This window comes from Dendrobates tinctorius, unplaced genomic scaffold, assembly GCF_039654945.1.
Source record: "Dendrobates tinctorius isolate UK_male_01 unplaced genomic scaffold, ASM3965494v1 ptg000007l, whole genome shotgun sequence".
NCBI classification, from domain to species: domain Eukaryota; kingdom Metazoa; phylum Chordata; class Amphibia; order Anura; family Dendrobatidae; genus Dendrobates; species Dendrobates tinctorius.
In genome coordinates this window covers 37,128,393-37,155,128 of record NW_027361675.1, presented here as the reverse complement: position 1 = coordinate 37,155,128, position 26,736 = coordinate 37,128,393, and the positions used below count along the sequence as shown (strand labels likewise).

The window sequence follows — 26,736 nt, the reverse complement described above, 5'->3', positions numbered from 1 at the left end:
TCATCTCTAATTCATTAAGATTTTGAGACTGTCACTTGGCAATTCAGAGCTTCAACTCCCTCCATAAGTTTTCTATGGGATTAATGTCTGGAGACTGACTAGGCCACTCCAAGACCTTAATGTATTTCTTTTTGAGCCACTCCTTTGTTGCCTTGGCTGTATGTTTTGGGTCATTGTCTTGCTGGAAGACCCAGCCGCGACCCATTTTTAATATCCTGCCGGAGAGGAGGTTGTAACTCAGGATTTTACAGTACGTGGCTCCATCCATTCTCCCATTGATGCAGTGAAGTAGTCCTGTGCCCTTAGGAGAGAAACACCCCAAAAACATAATGTTTCCTCCTCCATGCTTAACAGTGTGGACTGTGTTCTTTGCACCATAGGCAGGATTTCTGTTCCTCCGAATACTGCGAGTTGATTTAATGCCAAAGACCTCAATTTTTGTCTTATCTGACCTCAGCACCTTCTCCCAGTTACTCACAGAATCTGCCAGGTGTTCATTGGCAAACTTCAGACTGGCTTGCATATGTGCCTTCTTGAGCAAGGGGACTTGCGGACACTGCAGGATTTTAAACCTTTACGGTGTAATGTGTTACTAATGGTTTTCTTGGTGACTGTGGTCCCAGCTGCCTTGAGATCATTAACAAGTTCCCCCTTGTAGTTTTAGGCTGATCTTTCACCTTCCACATGATTAAAGATACCCCATGAGGTGAGATTTTGCATGGTGCCCCAGATCGATATCGATTGACAGTCATTTTTTATTTCTTCCATTTTCTTACTATTGCACCAACAGTTGTATCCTTCTCACCCAGCGTCTTACTTATGGTATTGTAGCCCATTCCAGCTTTGTGCATGTCTATGATCTTGTCCCTGACATCTTGCCAATGTTGTAGAGGTTAGAGTCTAACTGATTAATTGAGTCTGTGGACAGGAGTCTTTTATAAAGATGACTATGGAAGACGGCTGTCTTTAATGCAGGTAATGAGTTGATTAGGAGCGTCTAACTGGCCTGTAGGAGCCAGAACTCTTAATGGTTGGTAGGGGATCAAATACTTATTTCTCATTGTAAAATGCAAATAAATTTATATAATTTATACAATGTGATTTTCTGGATTATATTTTTGATATTCTATCTCTCAATGTTAAAATTAGCCTACCCTTAAAATTATAGACTGTTCATATCAGTGGGCACACTTACAAATTCAGCAAGGTATCAAATACTTATTTCCCTCACTATAAACCAGAGAAAGAAAGGGAGCAAATGATGATTTGCAAAAAGTATCAATAATTTTTATTAGTAAGTAACATCCAAAGAAGTGCACAAGGTCATATTAAAGTGTCAATGTGACGCAGATGAGTACACACCTGACCAGCCCCTCTCCCCAAGATGGAAAATATTATCCTCATATAAGTATTCCAAGCAGAGTGCCTAGTAAATAAGAGCTCAATATATAATGCCACCCCGTAAATGGTTGATAGCCATGTGGCTCAGATTGCTCCAAGTGCCTGCCCTGAGCACTCAATCATTAAGAGAGGTAAATAACATCCATATAATGCAGGGAAGATAGGCATGAATAAAGGCGAGTCCCACTAGGAGACAAACATAATTGTAAGTGAGCTATCTTACCAGAAGAAGGAAAGGAGAGGAGGACCGTCTGGCAGTGACCCCCGACGCATGTTTCGCGGCGCAGAATGGCCGCTTTATTGTCACTGAACGTGACAATACCCCATATGTGACTGTACAGTGCAACTTAGCCATGTGGAGAGACTTGGGAGGAATGGAGCGCTATTTGCCTATTCAAGTGAATGGGTCTGTGCACATGTCAGTGTGTTTCCACGGACGGTGTGTCTGTGGGCAAAACACACTGACATGTCCATTTTTTAATGTAAGCGTGGGTCATAAAACATCCAGCACACGTGCATACGTATAACACACATGGATGTCATCCATGTGACATGAATCAGCACCAGGGAGCAGCGCTTACTGTAACGCTTCTACCCTGGCTCCCGTCCTTGTGTCACTGATGCGGCACATGAATGCCACACGTGTGCCGCAAGTATTACACACACGGACACTGACATCTCCAGTACCGAAAATATCAGGACATGTGAAAGAGGTTTTATAGTGGGTTTGTCTGTTTGGCTGCTGTCACACATTAAAGATGCTTTTTATTGCAAAAAAATAGTTTTTGCATCACCATATTTTGAGAGCTATAATTTTTCCATATTTTGGCCCACAGAGTCATGTTAGGTCTTGCTTTTTGCGGGAGTTGACGTTTTTATTGGTACCATTTTTGGGCACATGACATTTTTTGATCACTTTTTATTCCGATTTTTGGGAGGCAGAATGAACAAAACCAAGCAATTCGTGAATTTCTTTTGGCGGGGGCGCTTATACCGTACCACGTGTGGTAAAATTGATAAAACAGTTTTATTCTTCGGGTCAGTACGATGACATCGATACCTCATTTATATAATTTTTTTGCTTTGGCGCCTTTATACAGTAAAAACTATAATTATTTTTGCATCACTTTATTCTGAGAGCTATAACTTTTTATTTTTCCAGTGATGGAGCTGTATTGGGGCTTGTTTTTGTGGGACAAGATAACGTTTTCAGTGGTCCCATCTTCATTTATATCCGTCTTTTTGATCACGTGTTATTCCACTTTTTGTATTCCATGGTAGTGTGACTCTTGCCTTACCAACATAATTCTGTTTACCAGGAGCAAATGCACCTAATAGTGAGTAAGGAGATTAAGTAATTAATTAACATATATTACAAAATGGCAAAAGTTGAATCCAACTCGTCTGAAGGTGAACTTGTCCTTTAAGTAGATTCTAAGCTTATAATATACAAGCAAAAAATAAAGAAATATTTTAGTTAGAAATATATTAAATTCAACAAACTACCGTATTTTGCGGATTATAAGATGCACCGAATTATAAGTTGCACCCAAAATTTTGAGGAGAAAAATAGGAAAAAAAACTTTTTAATAAAATGGTGGCACCTCTTATAATCCATGCATCGTATTGCTTACTGGGGTGGTGGCTGCGGTGAAGCGGGGTCCCAGGGTCGCTGCTGGAGGCAAGAATGGTGCATTGGTGCAAGTCGCAGGCTGGGATGAGGGGGTGTTCCGATGTGCGCTGCTGCAGGTGAAAATGGCTGCTATGCTCTGTGGTGCGGGGTGCTCCGCCGGCATTTTGTGAAATATCTATTACTGCGATGCGGTGGCCTTCATGGAAAATGGCTGTCAGGCAACGCAAGCTCAGATTGAGTTCTTTGCAACGAGGTCTCGGGACGATATCCCGTTGCCGAGTTCTCAATCTGACCATATGCCGCCCCTGCTGCCATTTTCCCAGAGGCCACCGCATCACAGATGTGCGGGGAGGCTCCGAGAAAATGGATGCCAGGGGCGGCGCATGCTCAGATTGAGATCTCAGCAACAAGATCGCGTCTCCCAAGATCTTTACACCCGAGATCTCGTTGCCGAGATCTTAATCTGAGTATGCGCCGCCCCTGGCGGCTATTTTCTCGGAGGCCATCGCATCGCAGTAATTGATATGCAGGGAACTCCAGGCTTTCACAAAATGCCGACGGAGCCCCCCTGCACCACAGAGCACCACAGCCATTTTCACCTGCAGCGGCGCACATCGGAACACCCCCTCATCTCAGCCTGCAGCTTGCAGCAACGCACCACTCTTTCCTACTCCAGCAGCGACTCTGGGACCCTTTTCCACCGTGGCCGGTAAGGTATATCCGCATTATAAGACGCACCTCCATTTTCCCTTCAAATTTGGGTGAAAAAAGTGGGTCTTATAATCCGAACAAAACGGTAGATAATAGTAACAATAGAAAATTGTGAGAAGTATCGTAAAATGTAACTTTTACTGAAAATGCAGATAAAATCAAATGTCGCAGTGAGTTCTAAAAACAGATGATCAGATAACTGTGAGAGGACTAAGGTTCACCTGTTATACCAAGAAAATGGCGTCTTCACACCAAGTAAAGAATACAACACAAAGAAAATGTATTTGGTTGTTACCTCATGCATATTGTAGATAACCTGACTTTGTATTTTAACTCTCTTACAGATTGGTGCTATGATATTCAGGCAAAATCCATTCCTTGTAATGGTAAGAATTTGACACTAATTAGATTAGATTAGGTCGAGGTAATAAATAAAGCAAAATTAAATCAAGTATGCAAGTCTCAGAGAAATAAAAGTTAATAATAATGTTAACAAAATCTACTTTCATTTGGTCATGTCCAAATAAGGCTTTATATGATGCTAACATCAAATTCTATATAAAAAATAAAATATTTCACCCTTAACCCCTTAACGACCAGGGGTATTTCAGTTTTTGAATTTCCCTTTTTTGCTCCCCTTCTTCCTAGAGCCATAACTTTTTTATATTTAGATCAATGTGACCATGTGAGGACTTGTTTTTTGTGGGACAAGTTGTTGTTTTGAATGACACCATTGGTTTTAACAATTCGCGTAATGAAAAACGGGAAAAAAATTCCAAGTGTGGTGAAATTGCAAAAAAGTGTAATTCCACAGTTGTTTTTTTTTTTTTTTACCATGTTCACTAAATAATAAAACTGACCTGCCATTTTAATGCTCCAGGTAATACAAGTTCATAGACACCAAACATGTCTAGGTTCTTTTTTATTTAAGTGGTCAAAAAAATTCCAAATTTTAACAAATCCAGAATTTGTTTAAAAAAAGATGCTATTTTCCAAGACCTTTAGCATCTCTGGGGCTGGGTGAGGGCTTATTTTTTGCTTGCCAAGCTGCCATTTTTATTGATATTATTTTAGTGTACATAAGATCTTTTGATCTCCCGCTATTGCATTTTATTGCAATGTAGCGGCGACCAAAAAAACATAATTCTGGTAGTTTGAATTTTTTTTTCTTGTTATGCCATTTAGCAATCGGGTTATTTCTTTTTTATGTTTACAGATTGAGTGATTCTGAACACAGCGATTCCAAATATGTGTATATTTGATTTTTTTATTGTTTTATTTTGAATGGAGCAAAAGGGGGGGTGATTTGAACTTTTTGATATTTTTTTAATATTGTAAAAACTTTTTTTTACTTTTTGCTTGCTTCAATAGTCTCTATGGGAGACTTAAAGCTGCAATATTTTGATTGCCTCTGCTGCACACCAGCGATGATCAGATCACCTGTGTGTAGCAGAAATGCTCACTTGCTATGAGTGTGATCGCCAACCATGTGTTGGCGCTCATAGCAATCTGGCAATGACAACCACAGAGGGCTCCTGCAGACCTCTAGTTGTTATGCTGACCCATCGGTGATTCACAATCATGCGACGGGTTCACCGATGGGCAGGATTAGGCTAGTTTCACACTAGCGTATGGAGGAGCTGCAGACGGCTGCGGGCTTCCTCCGTGAAGCTCCGCCCCAGCCGCACCTCCTTCGGTCAGCTCCGCCTCGGTTGGCATGCGGCCTGCGTACCCTATTGTTAGCATTAGGTATGCAGGCCGTGCCAATGAATGCAGATGCCTCCGCATGCGTCTTTTTGATGGTGCGGCGAGCACACCAAAATGCAACAAGTTGCGTTTGGCGCAGGTCGCCGCACCGTCAAAAAGACGGTGCGAGTGAGCTGAGACTCGGCCGAGTGTCGGTACCAATCACAGCATGCTGCGATTTCCCTCACACGTAGAATACAGCCAAGGAAAAAAACGCTGATAGGAGCTGCCCCATAGATGAATACGGTCCGAGTGCATGCAATGTTTTATCGCATAGCATTTGTCCGTATTCATCGCTAGTGTGACACCAGCCTTATTATTAGTATTGCTACATCTATTGTGTATGTGCTCCGTATGCTGTTGCTCTGTTACCTTCATTTATATACTGTTTGAGTTTGATACGTGATCATTATTATATTATTAATATAGTTTTGCATTTTTTAACATAAGGGCCAAGTAAATGGAGTGATATTGGTGCCACTTGTGGAGGGACAAAACAGTCTCCAATTGACATTGTTACAAAGAATTCCAAGTTTGATTCCAACCTAATAGAATTTAAATTTGAAGGATACGATAAGGAATTGGAATTAGAATTAACAAATAATGGTCATACGGGTAAGTTTTGTCATATAGATAAACACATTGTATAGTGAAAGAGAGCTACTAATCAGTGCTGGAGGTGTGGTTGGACTAGGAGGCACATGACAGCTAGTCCGTGATAATCTCCTGCTGATTAAACACTGAATTTTTTGAAACAGAAACTCACAGCCCCATAAGTGATACATCCCTGAAATCAGGGTTTCAGCTCACACCATGCTGCTCTCAGAACACATGGTAAAAATATCTGCTGACAGAATCACTAAAGCCGGGGTCACACTTGCAACTGCAATGCGAGAAACTCTCTCGCCTCAATACCCGGCACTGCCTTCAATCGTGACCGGAGTGTGCGGCTGCATGTCTTTCTATGTAGCTGAACCCTCCGATCCGAACCGCCGGCGGCAGTGCCGAGTATTGAGGCGAGAGACTCGCGTGAGTTTTTCGCATTGCACTCGCAAGTGTGACCCCGGCCTTTAACGGCAATCCAGCTGCAATCCATTTCAGACTGGGTTCAGACAAGCATATGAAAAATCATCTGATTTTCATCTGTATTCTCATCCATGTGCCATCCATGTACCATCTGTGTGTCCATTTTTTACATCCCTATGACATCCATATGGCATCAGTATATATACTGATTAAGTACAATTTCTATGTTAAAGTGATCCAGCAGCAGAACAGATCCAGCCGCGATCAGTATTTATATTTAGCTATAAAAAAGACGCTGTCTGCATAAAATTTTCGTCTGGCTAAAAAAAATGATTGCTGCTTGATCCTTCTTTCTATATCACTGATGTTAGTGTGAACAGATCAGTTTTAAAGTATCAGTTTTTCATCACTTTGAAACTAATCCAGTTTTTTTTTTGCTTGCTGGATTCATTTCAAACAGATAATCACTGGACATGTGCACTCGATTTTTTTTCATATTGAGGTCTATGGGAAATGGATCATATAAGATGGTCATGTGTTCTGTCACCCATTAATAGATCCGCTTTTATTATAGGTCTATCGATTTGGGCATGCTTAGTGCTAATAAACAGATCCGATGACCATTCATTATCATCACTTTCCCATGGACTCCATCGTTAAAGAAGACAAATCCAGTTGCTATCCAATTTTTTGCCAGACACAAAAGCTGTTCGGAATACTTTTTTGATCCTGCTAAAACAATAGATTGACGTGGGGACATTCCTGTCCCTATTTAAATGAATGGATCCTGTGCAGGGTCTTTTTTTTCCTTTTTCCCCTCCTTACAGCAAATACAAAACCATAAATACCGTAACTTCTGGACATGTGAACTTGACCTTTTTAGCCGAATCAAAAAAACCATAGTCTGCACAACTTTTTGTGTCTAGCTCAAAAAGAAATGGAAATCAGTTAGAATTTTTTTTTACATTGATTTCTATTTGGAAAAGGATCATAACAGATAGTCATAGGTTACATCATACATTATCAGAGCCAATTTTCACAATGGGGCATGCAGAAAAAAAGAGGTGTTCAGAGACATCTTTAGTAAAACACAGATCCATTGCAAATAATACAAAAACAGATACAAAGGGGAAACCAAAGCATTTTTGCTCCCTTTTTAGTGGGTCAAAATTGTTTTAATGCAGGCTGCATTACAAACGGATGATAACTGGACATGTGAGCAAAGCCTTAGGCTTCTCATAGAGTTATCCACAATTAAAAGGAACTTGTAAAAAGACAGCACAAAATAGGACAGGACAGACTCACTTGTAAAAAGACAGCACAAAATAGGACAGGACAGACTCTTACCGGACAAATAGCTATATTGGTCTCTGAGATACTGCAGTGTTTTATAGAAAACATAATTTCAAGTGAACGGGGAAGAAAGAAAAAGAATCAAGCCGCTCTCAGGTGTCTAATTCCTACTCTGCACTCTCTCGTGGTGCAACACCCTGCCATGAATGTGAGATGGGGATGTAAACAATGCCATAGCTTGCTTTTGACAATATAAGTGTATTGGCAGAATAGGGACTCAAACATATTGTAATAATTCCACTTAGCTTCAGCTAGGTAAAACTATACGCCTTAAAGACAACTTTACTTAATGATATATGAAACATAAATATAAATGCTTGTTGCTTGTTGCTCCACTACCTTCATCTTGAAGACCCATCCTTAAGATAAGTCATCAATATCAGATAGGTGGAGTTCGGACACATGGAGCCCCCACTGATTAGCTTTTCTTAGTGCCAGCCGCGGCCAGATATTAGCAGTTGCAGTGCTGAACAGTTACTGTAGTTCCACACTTGTTTATTTCATTTGAATACGTCAGAGCTGTCATACCTGGCAGCTACCACTGCCCAGTTGACCGAGCTGTGCTATTCAGCTTGGCAACTGCCAACACCTAGCCACTGCTGGCACTGACAACAGCTGTTTGGTGGGGGTGCCAGGTATTGTACTCCTATCAATAAGGTATGAATAACCTATCTTAAAGATAGGACATCAACATAAAAGTTGTGGAGCAACTTGTCAAAGAAGACAAAATAAACCAGTAAATTAAAAAAATTCAATTGTAAATGCATTTCAGAACTGGCACGCATTTGGGTGGGTGTGATAATTTAAAGCACACCTATCATTAGAATTGTTTTTACTTAAAGGGATTGTCCACTACTAGGACAACCTCTTCTTGATCTGAATGTTAGATGTCGACAAAATAAAAAGACTTATACTCCCCTCCCATGCCGGTGTCGTTTCAGTCGTGTCGGCACTCGCATTCCAAGAGCTCTGTGCCCAATCAGTGCTGGCATCACTGTCCCCGACTTTGGTCAAATTGAACATCAACAGGAAGTCAGGGCTGTGGTTGGCCTCTCACTTCCCTTTGATGTGTAGGTAGGGTAACCGACAGAGGGGGTGACCCGCTTCTTGCCACAGACAGACACGAGACGGAGACAGACTTTGTGTTCAACAGGTCCGCTTTTATTGGCCGTCCTCCTGACGACCACAGCAATACACCACAGCAGCTTCACACTTCTTCGAACACCGGCCCCGGTACCTTCACTCTCTTTTCCTATAGTCGTGACGTGGGTGGCAGCCGTACCCAGGCTCTAGAACTTGAGTGGGTCCATAAGGTCTTTTTAGACCATATGAGAACAATTCTATTAAAGACCTGCGATAGTTGGCTGCCCTTCTTGTGGATTTTGCATTGGGGCTCCTAGAGCTTCAATTTATACCACTACTTGCTGTAAAGGAGGAGGAAGAGCAGAAAGCAGTAAGTAGCTTTTTGGTTCCAGTACTCAGCACAGCTCTAAAGCTGCTAGCAGCACAACAAAAAGAACCCACCAACTCTGCAATCTTGGAGGGAGAAAAGAAATATACAGTATATAGAAATTATCAGCATTGGCCACCAGCTTGTACTGGACAGTTTAGTCACAAAAAGCTACAAATTTTAAAGATAAGTTGGTGTACCGTTGTGGTACCATGTTAGCCAGAAAAATTGATTTAAACACTTTTATGCCCAACTATCACAAAAGTATTCTTGGAGTGATACCTTTATTGGCTAACCAGAAAAAAAAGCTTGCATATATTTTTTTCTGGTTAGGCTATTAAGGTATCACTCAATCAAAAAATACTTTTGTCATCATTGGGCAGAAAAGTATTTACAAAGATAAATTGAAAAAAAAAATGTTAAGATAATACGTGGTATATGTTTGTAGTGCAGAAACTAATGTGAAAATGTTAGCTTATCATAATCACAATACTTACCAAATTTACTACAGCATCAGTTCTTCTCTACAAGCACCGGTCAGGTACCCTGTTTGTGAATTGCATATGGATTTACAGAAGGTTGTCAATCCAACAACTGAAGGAGAGGGAAGGGATTTCTCCAGTGCAGACACAAAATTTCAGACTTCACTACATCTAGGTTTCAGACTAGGGTATTTTCTATCTGAGTGCAATCCGACAAAACATTGGATCACATTCACCCATTGTTATTCACAATATAATATACACATGTCAGATTTTGTTTCTCAGACCGCCCTGGTCCAAGGAAAATATTGTCTCATGCCAGAGTTCGATTCAATATTCGGATCGTAATTGCCCATGCAAGTTAATGAGTGCTTGGGAAACATCGGATTGCACACGGATTACATGCGAATGCAGTTCGATTTCCATGCACTTATGGAATGGGGATGATTGAGAAATTTCTTTTTTCCATCTTCTCCTCATCCTAGAGAATACTATCATCCGAGCGTTATTTGCATAATTGGCCCAATTCTCTTGGACAAAATAATGTATGGTCGTCTGCACTGCCCTAATACACATCTATGCTTAATTAAGCCCTATATAAGTGCTGTATTTAGTTTCGATATGCATTTTCAATATCATCTGGATGGATATATGCAAAAACATTTTGTCTTTCTTCTTTAGAAATGTTCAAAACTGACTCCTTTCTCTCCTCTATTACAGCGGTATAATGTCTGTAATGTATTGGTTAATCAGACAGTCATATCTTTCTTTAATATACTAATTTCTTTTAGTTCTCTGTTTCCAAATTGTGAAACATTTATAATGATTAACTTTAAAATACTATACTGGACTTTAGATATTTAGGGTAATTTGTAGAATAATCTGGCTAACTTCTAGTAACATTGCAGTACTAAGAATATATGGAACTAGAACAAGTACAGTATTTTTTTGGTGGCACTGAAATCTATACTATTGTGGTATTTTAGTTCACGTTTTGTGATAAGTATTGTCAATATTTGATTTTTAGCTAAACTATTGATAACTCAAGAAAAAGAAACTATACAAATTTCTGGAGGAGGCCTTTCAGGTACATACATAGCTTCACAGCTCCACTTTCACTGGGGCAGTAAAGGAAAACCTGGATCAGAACATAGTCTAAATGGAAACAAATATCCAATTGAGGTAAGATATTGTTATACTCTGTGTGCACAATTATTAACAATTTTCTATTTCTGATGATTCATTTTATTATTGAACAACTACTGTGCTGTCAGCAATCCAAAAGGTTAATAAACCTGCAATCTGAATATTTAAGAAAGTAAAAGTTTTTGCGGTGGTAGACAAAGTTGAGTTTTTTTCTTTCTAGGGCAAATATAGCTAATACTAACATAGCCACCTTTTTTTAAAAATTGTTGTGCACTATGAGCACAATTATTGGGTGTTTGGATTTTTGATGAGTCATTTTATCATTGAACAACTCTAGAAGTAGAAATTAGGTTTTGTCTTTCTTAGGAGAATATCTATGTGTTCAAAATTATTGGGCAATTATTAGTGTGCAGAATTATTATGCAATTAAAAATGAAAAATATAAATTTTCCAATCTCAATTGTTGATTTACATATTGTATGCTCGAAATAATAGTGAATAAAATAGAAAAACATTTTAGATAATATGACTTTAACCACTTAACCCCCGGAGGTATTTTCGTTTTTGCGTTTTCATTTTTTTGCTCCCCTTCTTCCCAGAGCCATAACTCTTATTTTTTGGTCAATATGGCCACGTGAGGGCTTGCTTTTTGCGGGACGAGTTGTACCTTTGAACCACACCATTGATTTTAACATATCATGTACTGGAAAATGTGAAAAAAAAATCCAAGTGTGGTTAAATTGCAAACAAAATGCAATTCCACAATTGTTTTTTGTTTTGCTTTTTTACTGTTGACTAAATGCTAAAACCGACTTGCAATTATGATTCTCCAGGTCATTGCGAGTTCATAGACACCAAACATACCCATAGAATCTCCATTTTTTGTGATCTTGGGTTGAGTGAGGCTTATTTTTTGCATACCGAGCTGACGATTGTAATGATACAATTTTGGTGCAGATACAATCTTTGGATCGCCAATTATTGCATTTTAATGCAATGTTGCGGCGGCCAAAAAAAACGTAATTCTGTCATTTTGACTTTTTTTTCTCATTACGCCGTTTAGCGACCAGGTTAATTCTTTTTTTATATTGATAGATCGAGCGATTCTGAATGCGGCGATACCAAATATGTGATTGTTTAATTTTTTTATTGTTTTATTTTGAATAGGGCAAAAGGGGGTGATTTGAACTTTTATATATTTTTATTTTTTGTATATTTTTAAAAACTTTTTTTTTTTACTTTTGGCATGCTTCAATAGTCTCTATGGGAGACTAAAAGCTGCCATAACCCGATCGGCTCTGCTACATACAAGCGATGATCAGATCGCCTGTATATAGCAGAATTGCTGACTTGCTATGAGTGCCAACCATAGAGGTCTGCTGGAGACCTCTGGTTGTCATGTCAACCTATCGGTGACCCGTGATCATGTGACGGGTCACCGATGGGAGGATTTCCAGAGCGCTTGCGGTAAGCATGTGTTAAATGCTGCTGTCAGAGTTTGACAGCGGCATTTAATGGGTTAACAGCCATGGGTGGATCGCGATTCCACCCGCGACTGTTAGAGGCACATATACCAAACAACAAAAAGTTAAACCACACCCTATAAGTGTCAAAGTCTTTAAGACAGATTTGTAGAGGCGCACGTCAAAACCAGGGAGTCCATCCTGGAGCAAGCCTCTAACAGCAATAGATAAAAAAGACAGTGCCTCAGACAATGTTGAAAAAAAGCCTTAAATTTTATTCTGCCTCCTGTGGCGATGTTTCAGTCCGAAGACCTTTTTCAAGTAGGTCTTCTTGAAAATGGTCTTCGGACCGAAACGTCGCTACAGGAGGCAGAATAAAATGTAAGGCTTTTTTTCAACATTGTCTGAGGCTGTCCTTTTTATCTATTGCTGTTAGAGGCACATGTCTGCTGTTCAAACCAGCTGACATGTATCGGAAAAGATGTGTGCTCAGCGCCAGAGCCCACATCAAAGGGAGGGTGTCCAACATCGGCGTTCTATTATGCCCAATGTCGGAAAGGGGTTAAATATCTTATACTAACCCTTTTTATATGGCAAATAAAGAATATGTCTGTTTGTTAGAAATTACTAACTGTAGCCTTACCGTGGTTGGTCTTAAAAACCACAAGCACATGCATCTGATATATGGTATTTAATTTTTACTTTGACATATGATGTCAGTATACAGTCAAAATGGGGATGCCAGGAGCAGGACATGAGTGAATATATATTACACATTTCCCACGACATATGACCAGTTGAGGACCTTATCCCATATCTACAATGGGGTTAGCTACAGTTTCACTCACTTTAATCCTTCAGTTAAAGAAGCAATCCCATTATTTTTTTCCACAAACCAGTGTAAATGTTAGTGTAGTGTTAAGTTTGTGTGTTAATATGCTAACGGATTGCCATCTTCTCCGGTGTCCAGTGCCGCTCCAGTCCTCTTCTGAGTCACATGACAGCAATGCCAGCTCTTCAGATCAAACTGGGTATAGGTATGTCTGAGCTGCATGTCACTTTTACACTGTAAATCTATGAGGTTTGTTTTAATGCTCCACAGTAGAGTTGAGCGAAACGGGTCGAAAAAATTCAAAAGTCGCCGACTTTTGTCAAAGTCGGGTTTCATGAAACGAAACCCGACCCTAGGATGAGGTCGGCCACGAGGTCGGCGACTTACGCGCCAAAGTCGCGTTTCAAAAGTTTGTTTTGCGCTCTTTTTCAGCCAATCAGGATCCACGGACACTGTGGGCAACGTGATGACATAGGCACGGGTCACCACCATCTTTCAGAAGGGCATGCAAGTGATTGGCTTGCTTTGGTGGGCGTCACTGGGGGTATTAAAGGGCGTGCACGCCGACCGCCATCTTACTTCTGCCGATCTCAGTATAGGGAGAGGTTGCTGCTGATTCTGTAGGGAGAGCGTTAGGCAGGGAAGAAGACGAAAAAACTGCTTCTGCTGCTAGCGATTTGGCCTGCACAACACACCAGTCACTGTGTGTGCAGTGCAAGGGGAGGCTATATAGTGGTGTATCAGTGGTGTTGGTTGTTGGGCTGCCTTCTAAGGCTTCCTGACAGGCTGGCATTGCTGTTTACCCACTGCTCTGCAAACTGCTTTTTTAAAAGCAATCCAATCTCCCTTATCCTCTAGTCACTTTGGTCACAGCTGTGCCATCGAGCCTGTCACATAGCGCTCAGATATTCATTGGGCCTCAAACTGCTTTTTTAAAAGCAATCCAAATTTTTTTTTTTGTCCTGCTGAGAAGAAAAAAAAACTGCTTCTGCTGCTGATAGCAATTTGGCCTGCACAACACACCAGTCACTGTGTGCAGTGCAAGGGGAGGCTATATAGTGGTGTATCAGTGGTGTTGGTTGCTGGGCTGCCTTTTAAGGCTTCCTGACAGGCTGGCATTGCTGTTTACCCACTGCTCCGCAAACTGCTTTTTTAAAAGCAATCCAATCTCCCTTATCCTCTAGTCACTTAGGTCACAGCTGTGCCATCGAGCCTGTCACATAGCGCTCAGATATCAGTGGGCCTCACACAATCCAAAAGTGTCCAGTGTCCAAAAGTGTGTGCAGAGATTCAAAATCTCACTTATCCTTTAGTCACTTAGGTCACAGCTGTGCCATCAAGCCTGTCACATAGCGCTCAGATATCAGTGGGCCTCACACAATCCAAAAGTGTCCAGTGTCCAAAAGTGTGTGCAGAGATTCAAAATCTCACTTATCCTCTAGTCACTTAGGTCACAGCTGTGCCATCGAGCCTGTCACATAGCGCTCAGATATTCATTGGGCCTCACACAATCCAAAAGTGTCCAGTGTCCAAAAGTGTGTGCAGAGATTCAAAATCTCACTTATCCTCTAGTCACTTAGGTCACAGCTGTGCCATCAAGCCTGTCACATAGCGCTCAGATATCAGTGGGCCTCACACAATCCAAAAGTGTCCAGTGTCCAAAAGTGTGTGCAGAGATTCAAAATCTCACTTATCCTCTAGTCACTTAGGTCACAGCTGTGCCATCAAGCCTGTCACATAGCGCTCAGATATCAGTGGGCCTCACACAATCCAAAAGTGTCCAGTGTCCAAAAGTGTGTGCAGAGATTCAAAATCTCACTTATCCTCTAGTCACTTAGGTCACAGCTGTGCCATCGAGCCTGTCACATAGCGCTCAGATATTCATTGGGCCTCACACAATCCAAAAGTGTCCAGTGTCCAAAAGTGTGTGCAGAGATTCAAAATCTCACTTATCCTCTAGTCACTTAGGTCACAGCTGTGCCATCAAGCCTGTCACATAGCGCTCAGATATCAGTGGGCCTCACACAATCCAAAAGTGTCCAGTGTCCAAAAGTGTGTGCAGAGATTCAAAATCTCACTTATCCTCTAGTCACTTAGGTCACAGCTGTGCCATCAAGCCTGTCACATAGCGCTCAGATATCAGTGGGCCTCACACAATCCAAAAGTGTCCAGTGTCCAAAAGTGTGTGCAGAGATTCAAAATCTCACTTATCCTCTAGTCACTTAGGTCACAGCTGTGCCATCGAGCCTGTCACATAGCGCTCAGATATTCATTGGGCCTCACACAATCCAAAAGTGTCCAGTGTCCAAAAGTGTGTGCAGAGATTCAAAATCTCACTTATCCTCTAGTCACTTAGGTCACAGCTGTGCCATCAAGCCTGTCACATAGCGCTCAGATATCAGTGGGCCTCACACAATCCAAAAGTGTCCAGTGTCCAAAAGTGTGTGCAGAGATTCAAAATCTCACTTATCCTCTAGTCACTTAGGTCACAGCTGTGCCATCAAGCCTGTCACATAGCGCTCAGATATTCATTGGGCCTCACACAATCCAAAAGTGTCCAGTGTCCAAAAGTGTGTGCAGAGATTCAAAATCTCACTTATCCTCTAGTCACTTAAGTCACAGCTGTGCCATCAAGCCTGTCACATAGCGCTCAGATATCAGTGGGCCTCACACAATCCAAAAGTGTCCAGTGTCCAAAAGTGTGTGCAGAGATTCAAAATCTCACTTATCCTCTAGTCACTTAGGTCACAGCTGTGCCATCGAGCCTGTCACATAGCGCTCAGATATTCATTGGGCCTCACACAATCCAAAAGTGTCCAGTGTCCAAAAGTGTGTGCAGAGATTCAAAATCTCACTTATCCTCTAGTCACTTAGGTCACAGCTGTGCCATCGAGCCTGTCACATAGCGCTCAGATATTCATTGAGCCTCACACAATCCAAAAGTGTCCAGTGTCCAAAAGTGTGTGCAGAGATTCAAAATCTCACTTATCCTCTAGTCACTTAGGTCACAGCTGTGCCATCAAGCCTGTCACATAGCGCTCAGATATCAGTGGGCCTCACACAATCCAAAAGTGTCCAGTGTCCAAAAGTGTGTGCAGAGATTCAAAATCTCACTTATCCTCTAGTCACTTAGGTCACATCTGTGCCATCGAGCCTGTCACATAGCGCTCAGATATTCAGTGGGCCTCACACAATCCAAAAGTGTCCAGTGTCCAAAAGTGTGTGCAGAGATTCAAAATCTCACTTATCCTCTAGTCACTTAGGTCACAGCTGTGCCATCGAGCCTGTCACATAGCGCTCAGATATTCATTGGGCCTCACACAATCCAAAAGTGTCCAGTGTCCAAAAGTGTGTGCAGAGATTTAAAATCTCACTTATCCTCTAGTCACTTAGGTCACAGCTGTGCCATCAAGCCTGTCACATAGCGCTCAGATATCAGTGGGCCTCACACAATCCAAAAGTGTCCAGTGTCCAAAAGTGTGTGCAGAGGTTCAAAATCTCACTTATCCTCTAGTCACTTAGGTCACAGCTGTGCCATCGAGCCTGTCACATAGCGCTCAGATATTCATTGGGCCTCACACAATCCAAAAGTGTCCAGTGTCCAAAAGTGTGTGCAGAGATTCAAAATCTCACTTATCCTTTAGTCACTTAGGTCACAGCTGTGCCATCAAGCCTGTCACATAGCGCTCAGATATCAGTGGGCCTCACACAATCCAAAAGTGTCCAGTGTCCAAAAGTGTGTGCAGAGATTCAAAATCTCACTTATCCTCTAGTCACTTAGGTCACAGCTGTGCCATCAAGCCTGTCACATAGCGCTCAGATATCAGTGGGCCTCACACAATCCAAAAGTGTCCAGTGTCCAAAATTGTGTGCAGAGATTCAAAATCTCACTTATCCTCTAGTCACTTAGGTCACAGCTGTGCCATCGAGCCTGTCACATAGCGCTCAGATATTCATTGGGCCTCACACAATCCAAAAGTGTCCAGTGTCCAAAAGTGTGTGCAGAGATTCATAATCTCACTTATCCTCTAGTCACTTAGGTCACAGCTGTGCCATCAAGCCTGTCACATAGCGCTCAGATATCAGTGGGCCTCACACAATCCAAAAGTGTCCAGTGTCCAAAAGTGTGTGCAGAGATTCAAAATCTCACTTATCCTTTAGTCACTTAGGTCACAGCTGTGCCATCGAGCCTGTCACATAGCGCTCAGATATTCATTGAGCCTCACACAATCCAAAAGTGTCCAGTGTCCAAAAGTGTGTGCAGAGATTCAAAATCTCACTTATCCTCTAGTCACTTAGGTCACAGCTGTGCCATCAAGCCTGTCACATAGCGCTCAGATATCAGTGGGCCTCACACAATCCAAAAGTGTCCAGTGTCCAAAAGTGTGTGCAGAGATTCAAAATCTCACTTATCCTCTAGTCACTTAGGTCACAGCTGTGCCATCGAGCCTGTCACATAGCGCTCAGATATTCAGTGGGCCTCACACAATCCAAAAGTGTCCAGTGTCCAAAAGTGTGTGCAGAGATTCAAAATCTCACTTATCCTCTAGTCACTTAGGTCACAGCTGTGCCATCGAGCCTGTCACATAGCGCTCAGATATTCATTGGGCCTCACACAATCCAAAAGTGTCCAGTGTCCAAAAGTGTGTGCAGAGATTTAAAATCTCACTTATCCTCTAGTCACTTAGGTCACAGCTGTGCCATCAAGCCTGTCACATAGCGCTCAGATATCAGTGGGCCTCACACAATCCAAAAGTGTCCAGTGTCCAAAAGTGTGTGCAGAGATTCAAAATCTCACTTATCCTCTAGTCACTTAGGTCACAGCTGTGCCATCGAGCCTGTCACATAGCGCTCAGATATTCATTGGGCCTCACACAATCCAAAAGTGTCCAGTGTCCAAAAGTGTGTGCAGAGATTCAAAATCTCACTTATCCTTTAGTCACTTAGGTCACAGCTGTGCCATCAAGCCTGTCACATAGCGCTCAGATATCAGTGGGCCTCACACAATCCAAAAGTGTCCAGTGTCCAAAAGTGTGTGCAGAGATTCAAAATCTCACTTATCCTCTAGTCACTTAGGTCACAGCTGTGCCATCAAGTCTGTCACATAGCGCTCAGATATCAGTGGGCCTCACACAATCCAAAAGTGTCCAGTGTCCAAAAGTGTGTGCAGAGATTCAAAATCTCACTTATCCTCTAGTCACTTAGGTCACAGCTGTGCCATCGAGCCTGTCACATAGCGCTCAGATATTCATTGGGCCTCACACAATCCAAAAGTGTCCAGTGTCCAAAAGTGTGTGCAGAGATTCAAAATCTCACTTATCCTCTAGTCACTTAGGTCACAGCTGTGCCATCAAGCCTGTCACATAGCGCTCAGATATCAGTGGGCCTCACACAATCCAAAAGTGTCCAGTGTCCAAAAGTGTGTGCAGAGATTAAAAATCTCACTTATCCTCTAGTCACTTAGGTCACAGCTGTGCCATCGAGCCTGTCACATAGCGCTCAGATATTCATTGGGCCTCACACAATCCAAAAGTGTCCAGTGTCCAAAAGTGTGTGCAGAGATTCAAAATCTCACTTATCCTCTAGTCACTTAGGTCACAGCTGTGCCATCAAGCCTGTCACATAGCGCTCAGATATCAGTGGGCCTCACACAATCCAAAAGTGTCCAGTGTCCAAAAGTGTGTGCAGAGATTCAAAATCTCACTTATCCTCTAGTCACTTAGGTCACAGCTGTGCCATCGAGCCTGTCACATAGCGCTCAGATATTCATTGGGCCTCACACAATCCAAAAGTGTCCAGTGTCCAAAAGTGTGTGCAGAGATTCAAAATCTCACTTATCCTCTAGTCACTTAGGTCACAGCTGTGCCATCGAGCCTGTCACATAGCGCTCAGATATTCATTGGGCCTCACACAATCCAAAAGTGTCCAGTGTCCAAAAGTGTGTGCAGAGATTCAAAATCTCACTTATCCTCTAGTCACTTAGGTCACAGCTGTGCCATCGAGCCTGTCACATAGCGCTCAGATATTCATTGGGCCTCACACAATCCAAAAGTGTCCAGTGTCCAAAAGTGTGTGCAGAGATTCAAAATCTCACTTATCATCTAGTCACTTAGGTCACAGCTGTGCCATCGAGCCTGTCACATAGCGCTCAGATATTCATTGAGCCTCACACAATCCAAAAGTGTCCAGTGTCCAAAAGTGTGTGCAGAAATTCAAAATCTCCCCTGTCCTATAGACACCTTGTACCTTGTTTTACATACTTTATAGTTTGTTGGATTTTGTCTACATTTCTACCAAAAATGAGGAAGGCTGGTGGAAGAGGCCGTGGAATTGGGCGGGGGTTGGCAGCTGGTAATGATGGTGTTGGTGGTGGATCTGATGGTAGTGGCAAGAGCAAAATAGGGCCGAATGCAGGAGGTGTTGAGCCTGCGTCATCGTCTGGCTACATAAGGCCTCGAACGCTTAGTTTTCTAGGAGTTGGCAAACCGCTTTTAAAGCCAGAGCATCAGGAAAAAGTTTTGTCTTACATTGCTGACTCAGCCTCCAGCTCTATCGCCTCCTCTTCTTCAGTTGTAAAAAGTAAAAGCACTGAGTCGTCATTGGAGGCTCATGTTGATGAACCACACCTTTCCTTGTGTCCTTCACCCCAACCAAGATTGAAGGATGACGCAGGCCATACTACTGATTACTCCATGGAGCTGTTTTCACATACCATGCCTGGATTATCAAGTGAAATGGTGAATTACCCAGGCCAAGATGAATCTTACATGGAGTGCACTGATGCACAGCCGCTGATGGATGACTCTGCTGGTACATTCAATCAGAGCACTACATTGTCCTCGCAGTGTACAGAGCCAGATTCTGACCCTGATGAGACTCAGGTGCCCCTTCCCGCACACTATACCACCATACACGGTGACACAGAGGAAGGTGCACATGACATAGAAGAGGAGGTGATGGATGACCCAGTTGTTGACCCAGATTGGCATCCATTGGGGGAAGAGGGTGCTGCTTCCAATAGCTCAGATGAGGAGCATCCACAGCAGACATCGACATCGCAACAGCTGTTATCTGGCAGGCCCGGAGCACTCCAAAGACAGGTTCCAAACATCAAAAGAGTTGCTGGACAGCTTGTCCAGAGGGTCAAAAGATCACAGCGTGCTAGGCCGCAAAATGTCTGCCAAAGTAGGAAGAGTGCAGTGTGGCACTTTTTTGAACAAAATCCTCATGATCAGGCCAAGGTTATCTGTAAGAAGTGTGCAAAGACCTTTAGCCGAGGGAAAAATCTGAAAAATTTGAATACCAGTTGCATGCTTAGACATTTAACCAGCATGCACTTGCAAGCGTGGACACAACACCAAACCTCAAGTGCCACATGTGCAACTGATCACAACGAAGGTAGTCATCAATGCTACATTGTTTCCCCCACTGTAAGCCCACCGGTTAGCACAGCAGCAAATGTTGAGGTGTCGTTGCAAGGCCACAGCAGTCAGGGAATCCCACTGTTATATCAACGAAAGACTGATTCTAGGCCATCAGAAAGAACACCAACTCCATCACCATCATCAACCCTCTCTCAGTCCGCCCTGTCCACCGCTACTTCCACCATATGCAGCTCTCAAGTCCAGCTCACCCTCCCAGACATTATGAGTAGGTCAAGAAAGTACTCAGTCTCTCATCCGCATACACTGGGTTTGAACGCCCACATTGCCAAACTAATCTCGTTTGAGATGATGCCCTTTCGGTTGGTGGAAAGCACAGCTTTCCGCGAACTCATGGCCTATGCAGTACCACGCTATGACCTACCCAGTCGCCACTTCTTCTCTCGCAAAGCCATCCCAGCCCTCCACCATCATGTGAAAGACCGCATTGTCCATGCACTCAAGCAGTCAGTGAGCGGAAAGGTGCACCTCACAACTGATGCATGGTCCAGTCGGCATGGCCAGGGCCGTTACGTGTCCATCACTGCGCACTGGGTTAATGTGGTGGATGCAGGGTCCACAGGGGACAGCGGTGGTGGGACAGTGCTGCCTAGCCCACGGTATAGGAAACAGTTGGCTGTAGGCGTTCCACCCTCCTCCTCCAGAAGCGAAAGCTCGTCCACAGAGCGCAGTCGTACGAGCACTCCATCTGCAGCTGCCACTGTTGCACACGATGTGTCCCCCTATCGAGCAGCTAGTGGAAAGCGTCAGCAGGCTGTGTTGCAGATGATGTGTTTGGGCGACAGACATACCGCCGAGGTGCTGGCCGAGTACTTGAAGCGACAAACTGAGTCATGGCTGGGCAGTGTACATCTTGAGGCAGGCAAGGTAGTTAGTGATAACGGCCGTAATTTTGTGGCAGCCATAGCCCTTTCAAAACTCAGCCACATACCTTGCTTGGCTCACACCTTGAACCTGGTGGTGCAGTGCTTCCTCAAAAATTATCCGGAGTTAACAGCCCTGCTCCAGAAGGTGCGAAGACTGTGCGCGCACATCCGCCGGTTACCTGTACACTCCGTTCGTATGCAGAAGCTGCAGCGATTGCTCCACCTTCCCAACCACCGCCTCATTATCGACATTGCAACAAGGTGGAACTCCACCCTGCACATGGTGGAGCGGCTGTGCGAGCAGAAGCAGGCCATAATGCATTTGTGGGAGGATACACGGCCAGGCACTTTGAGAGCAGACATGGAGTTGACAGGTGTGCAGTGGTCGAAGCTGAAAGACCTCTGTAAAGTCCTTCAGTGTTTTGAGGAATGCACACGGCTGGTAAGCGCAGACGATGCCATCCTAAGCATGAGCATCCCACTTATGCGTCTGCTCATGCAAACTTTGACGCACCTTAAGGAGCAGGCTTCTGCAGCCAATGTTGATGAGGAGGAAGAGGAGGAGGGAATCCTTGATGACATTCAGCCATTGTCTGCTCAGGGACCTCTCCTGGACGAGGTGGAGGAAGAAGAGGAGGAGGAGGATGATGGGGATGATTACTTAGGGGAGGAGGATGCATCTCGTGGGGCAAGTGAAAATGTTGGTGTGGCAAGGTCTGGTACAGGGTTTGTGCGTGACTGGAGGGATGTGGATTTGCCAGAAAGTGCTCCTCCAACCAGCACTCGCAGTGCATCATTGACACCGGGAACATTGGCCCACATGTCAGATTATGCCTTGCGGATCCTAAAAAGGGACCCCCGCATTGCCAAAATGATGAACGATGATGACTACTGGTTGGCCAGCATCCTGGATCCACACTATAAAGGCAAATTACAAAACATCATGCCACAGGAGAACCTTGACCTAATATTGGCTAATAAACAAGCAACTCTGGTAAATCGGTTGCTTGAGGCATTCCCAGCACACAGCAGCGGTGACGGTTCTCACACGAGCCGTACGGGCCGGGGGCAGCTTGGCAGAGGTGTTCGTGGTGCACACAGCAGAAGTGGCGTTGGAGACAGGGGTTTCATGACAATGTTGTGGACTGATTTTTCAAATACCGCTCACACAACTGGTAATACTGCATCGATGGAAAGTGACAGGAGACAGCAGTTGTCAACCATGGTTACAAACTACTTTTCCTCCCATATCGATGTTCTCCCACACAGGTCATTCCCCTTTGACTATTGGGCCGCTAAACTGGACACCTGGCCTGAATTGGCACAATATGCCTTACAGGAGCTCGCTTGCCCAGCTGCAAGTGTGCTATCGGAAAGAGTCTTCAGTGCAGCTGGATCAATCCTGACAGAAAAAAGGACCCGTCTGTCAACCCAAAATGTGGATGATCTAACCTTCATTAAAATGAACCATGCATGGGTTTCCAAGGATTTTGTCCCACCTTCCCCTGATGACACATAGGGTGACAGAAAAATGGCTTGCTTTGGTCCACCTCTTCCTGGAACTTGACCTATTTCGCCTTTTGCATCAGCTGAATGTCCAACATCAACATATGCCACTTTCTAAAACTCCCTAACTGTGCTGCCTCCCCCCCATGGCCGGGGTCACCACCTAGCGCACGACACCGTGCGAGTGCCGTTGCCCTGGACAGGTGGGTAGGCCGACTCTTGGGTGCGGGCACTGGCACAGGGTCCCTCATAGTGCAATCAAGTGTCTCTGACGGTGGTGGTGCACACCCGCCGTCAGACACACCGCTGTACTATGATGGGCCCAGTGCCAGTACCGACGCCCACGAGTGGGCCCCCCTTGCTTGGGCAGGGCCCCAGCATTTGCAATCTTTACCTCTCCCTGCTCCTCCGCTGTGTAATCTGGGCCGTCAAATCCATACTGTGCCTGACACCGTCTGAGCCTGCCTCCTGAGACATATATTTTGAATGTGTACGCTATCCATACATGTTATCCAGGGATACGGTACCCTTTCTAACCTTTGTGCAATCACGTGCAATCCATACTGGGCCTAACACCGTCTGAGCCTGCCTCCTGAGACATATATTTTGAATGTGTACGCTATCCATACATGTTATCTGGGGATACGGTACCCTTTCTAACCTTTGTGCAATCACGTGCAATCCATACTGGGCCTAACACCGTCTGAGCCTGCCTCCTGAGACATATATTTTGAATGTGTATGCTATCCATACATGTTATCCGGGGATACGGTACCCTTTCTAACCTTTGTGCAATCACGTGCAATCCATACTGGGCCTAACACCGTCTGAGCCTGCCTCCTGAGACATATATTTTGAATGTGTACGCTATCCATACATGTTATCCGGGGATACGGTACCCTTTCTAACCTTTGTGCAATCACGTGCAATCCATACTGGGCCTAACACCGTCTGAGCCTGCCTCCTGAGACATATATTTTGAATGTGTACGCTATCCATACATGTTATCCGGGGATACGGTACCCTTTCTAACCTTTGTGCAATCACGTGCAATCCATACTGGGCCTAACACCGTCTGAGCCTGCCTCCTGAGACATATATTTTGAATGTGTACGCTATCCATACATGTTATCCGGGGATACGGTACCCTTTCTAACCTTTGTGCAATCACGTGCAATCCATACTGGGCCTAACACCGTCTGAGCCTGCCTCCTGAGACATATATTTTGAATGTGTACGCTATCCATACATGTTATCCGGGGATACGGTACCCTTTCTAACCTTTGTGCAATCACGTGCAATCCATACTGGGCCTAACACCGTCTGAGCCTGCCTCCTGAGACATATATTTTGAATGTGTACGCTATCCATACATGTTATCCGGGGATACGGTACCCTTTCTAACCTTTGTGCAATCACGTGCAATCCATACTGGGCCTAACACCGTCTGAGCCTGCCTCCTGAGACATATATTTTGAATGTGTACGCTATCCATACATGTTATCTGGGGATACGGTGCCCTTTCTAACCTTTGTGCAATCACGTGAAATCCATACTGGGCCTAACACCGTCTGAGCCTGCCTCCTGAGACATATATTTTGAATGTGTACGCTATCCATACATGTTATCCGGGGATACGGTACCCTTTCTAACCTTTGTGCAATCACGTGCAATCCATACTGGGCCTAACACCGTCTGAGCCTGCCTCCTGAGACATATATTTTGAATGTGTACGCTATCCATACATGTTATCTGGGGATACGGTACCCTTTCTAACCTTTGTGCAATCACGTGCAATCCATACTGGGCCTAACACCGTCTGAGCCTGCCTCCTGAGACATATATTTTGAATGTGTACGCTATCCATACATGTTATCCGGGGATACGGTACCCTTTCTAACCTTTGTGCAATCACGTGCAATCCATACTGGGCCTAACACCGTCTGAGCCTGCCTCCTGAGACATATATTTTGAATGTGTATGCTATCCATACATGTTATCTGGGGATACGGTACCCTTTCTAACCTTTGTGCAATCACGTGCAATCCATACTGGGCCTAACACCGTCTGAGCCTGCCTCCTGAGACATATATTTTGAATGTGTACGCTATCCATACATGTTATCCGGGGATACTTTACCCTTTCTAACCTTTGTGCAATCACGTGCAATCCATACTGGGCCTAACACCGTCTGAGCCTGCCTCCTGAGACATATATTTTGAATGTGTACGCTATCCATACATGTTATCCGGGGATACGGTACCCTTTCTAACCTTTGTGCAATCACGTGCAATCCATACTGGGCCTAACACCGTCTGAGCCTGCCTCCTGAGACATATTTTGAATGTGTACGCTATCCATACATGTTATCTGGGGATACGGTACCCTTTCTAACCTTTGTGCAATCACGTGCAATCCATACTGGGCCTAACGCCGTCTGAGCCTGCCTCCTGAGACATATATTTTGAATGTGTACGCTATCCATACATGTTATCCGGGGATACGGTACCCTTTCTAACCTTTGTGCAATCACGTGCAATCCATACTGGGCCTAACACCGTCTGAGCCTGCCTCCTGAGACATATATTTTGAATGTGTACGCTATCCATACATGTTATCTGGGGATACGGTACCCTTTCTAATCTTTGTGCAATCACGTGCAATCCATACTGGGCCTAACACCGTCTGAGCCTGCCTCCTGAGACATATATTTTGAATGTGTACGCTATCCATACATGTTATCCGGGGATACGGTACCCTTTCTAACCTTTGTGCAATCACGTGTAATCCATACTGGGCGTGAGAACGGCTGGCGAGCTGTTAAGCAAGCTACAGCACCTGTGGTTTGCACACGTAAGTTTTTCATTTTTTCAGGAATGACGGTTAGGCCTAATTCTGGAACTGCAGTTGACCTGCACTTACTGGGAAATCATTGTTCGCGGGTAATAATTGTAATCAGTGATCCCCATCACTAACGTTGTTCAGCGGGTTATCTGCACCTGTAAGCGACAAACGCTGGCCTTTTCAGTGTAGCGCACATGCAGCCACGGACATGTAAGGGCATGACACACCAGTTATTGGCCAATCTCATGTTCCAGAGCCTCACGTGTCCCTCTAGTAAGCCGGACTCGGACCGCGGGGCATGACGGAGTCTCGTTCATTAACGGAATTAAGCTTGCAATGTGTGCATCTGTTCTGTAGCTGGCATGGTTGAGGTTTCCCAGGTGGAGTCGAATTTAACCGTAGGCTCCACTCCTGGTGGTGCCCTTCTGGACATTCCTTTAAGGTTCAGCTTTGCAACCATACTGCCCACGTAAAACAAACACTTTGCCTTCATGAACGCTGTTTGGAGGGTCATGACTCGTGGGAATAACGCCGCCCAAACAGTTAACCTGCTAGAGAGATCGTTCGTTGCTCCCAAGCATGACATCACACTCCCTAGGAAGAAGCTAATGCCACTGTGGCGACCGTACTCCTGGGGGCGACACAAGTGCACTGATGCCCAGCCACTGCTCGATGAATCTGCTGGTACATTGACCCAGACCACTACATTCCCCTCGCACGCTACACGGCCTGAATCTGACCCTGATGAAACTCAGGTTACCCTTCCCATATACAGTTCCAGCTTACACGGTGACAAAGAGGAAGCTGCAGATGAAAGTGCAGGTTCGGCCCACCC

The 26,736-nt window shown here is 44.0% G+C and overlaps 1 protein-coding gene across 1 annotated transcript in view; it reads left to right on the top strand.

Annotated features, from left to right (window-relative positions):
- The window catches only part of CA4 (carbonic anhydrase 4), a 59,236-nt gene that overhangs the window by 19,973 nt on the left and 12,527 nt on the right, over positions 1-26,736 (top strand). Inside the window, exons 2-4 of the mRNA XM_073573399.1 lie at positions 4,090-4,131; positions 5,942-6,106; positions 10,830-10,984. Of these exons, the coding sequence (XP_073429500.1) occupies positions 4,090-4,131; positions 5,942-6,106; positions 10,830-10,984 (362 nt within the window). The remainder of the gene's footprint in view (positions 1-4,089; positions 4,132-5,941; positions 6,107-10,829; positions 10,985-26,736) is intronic.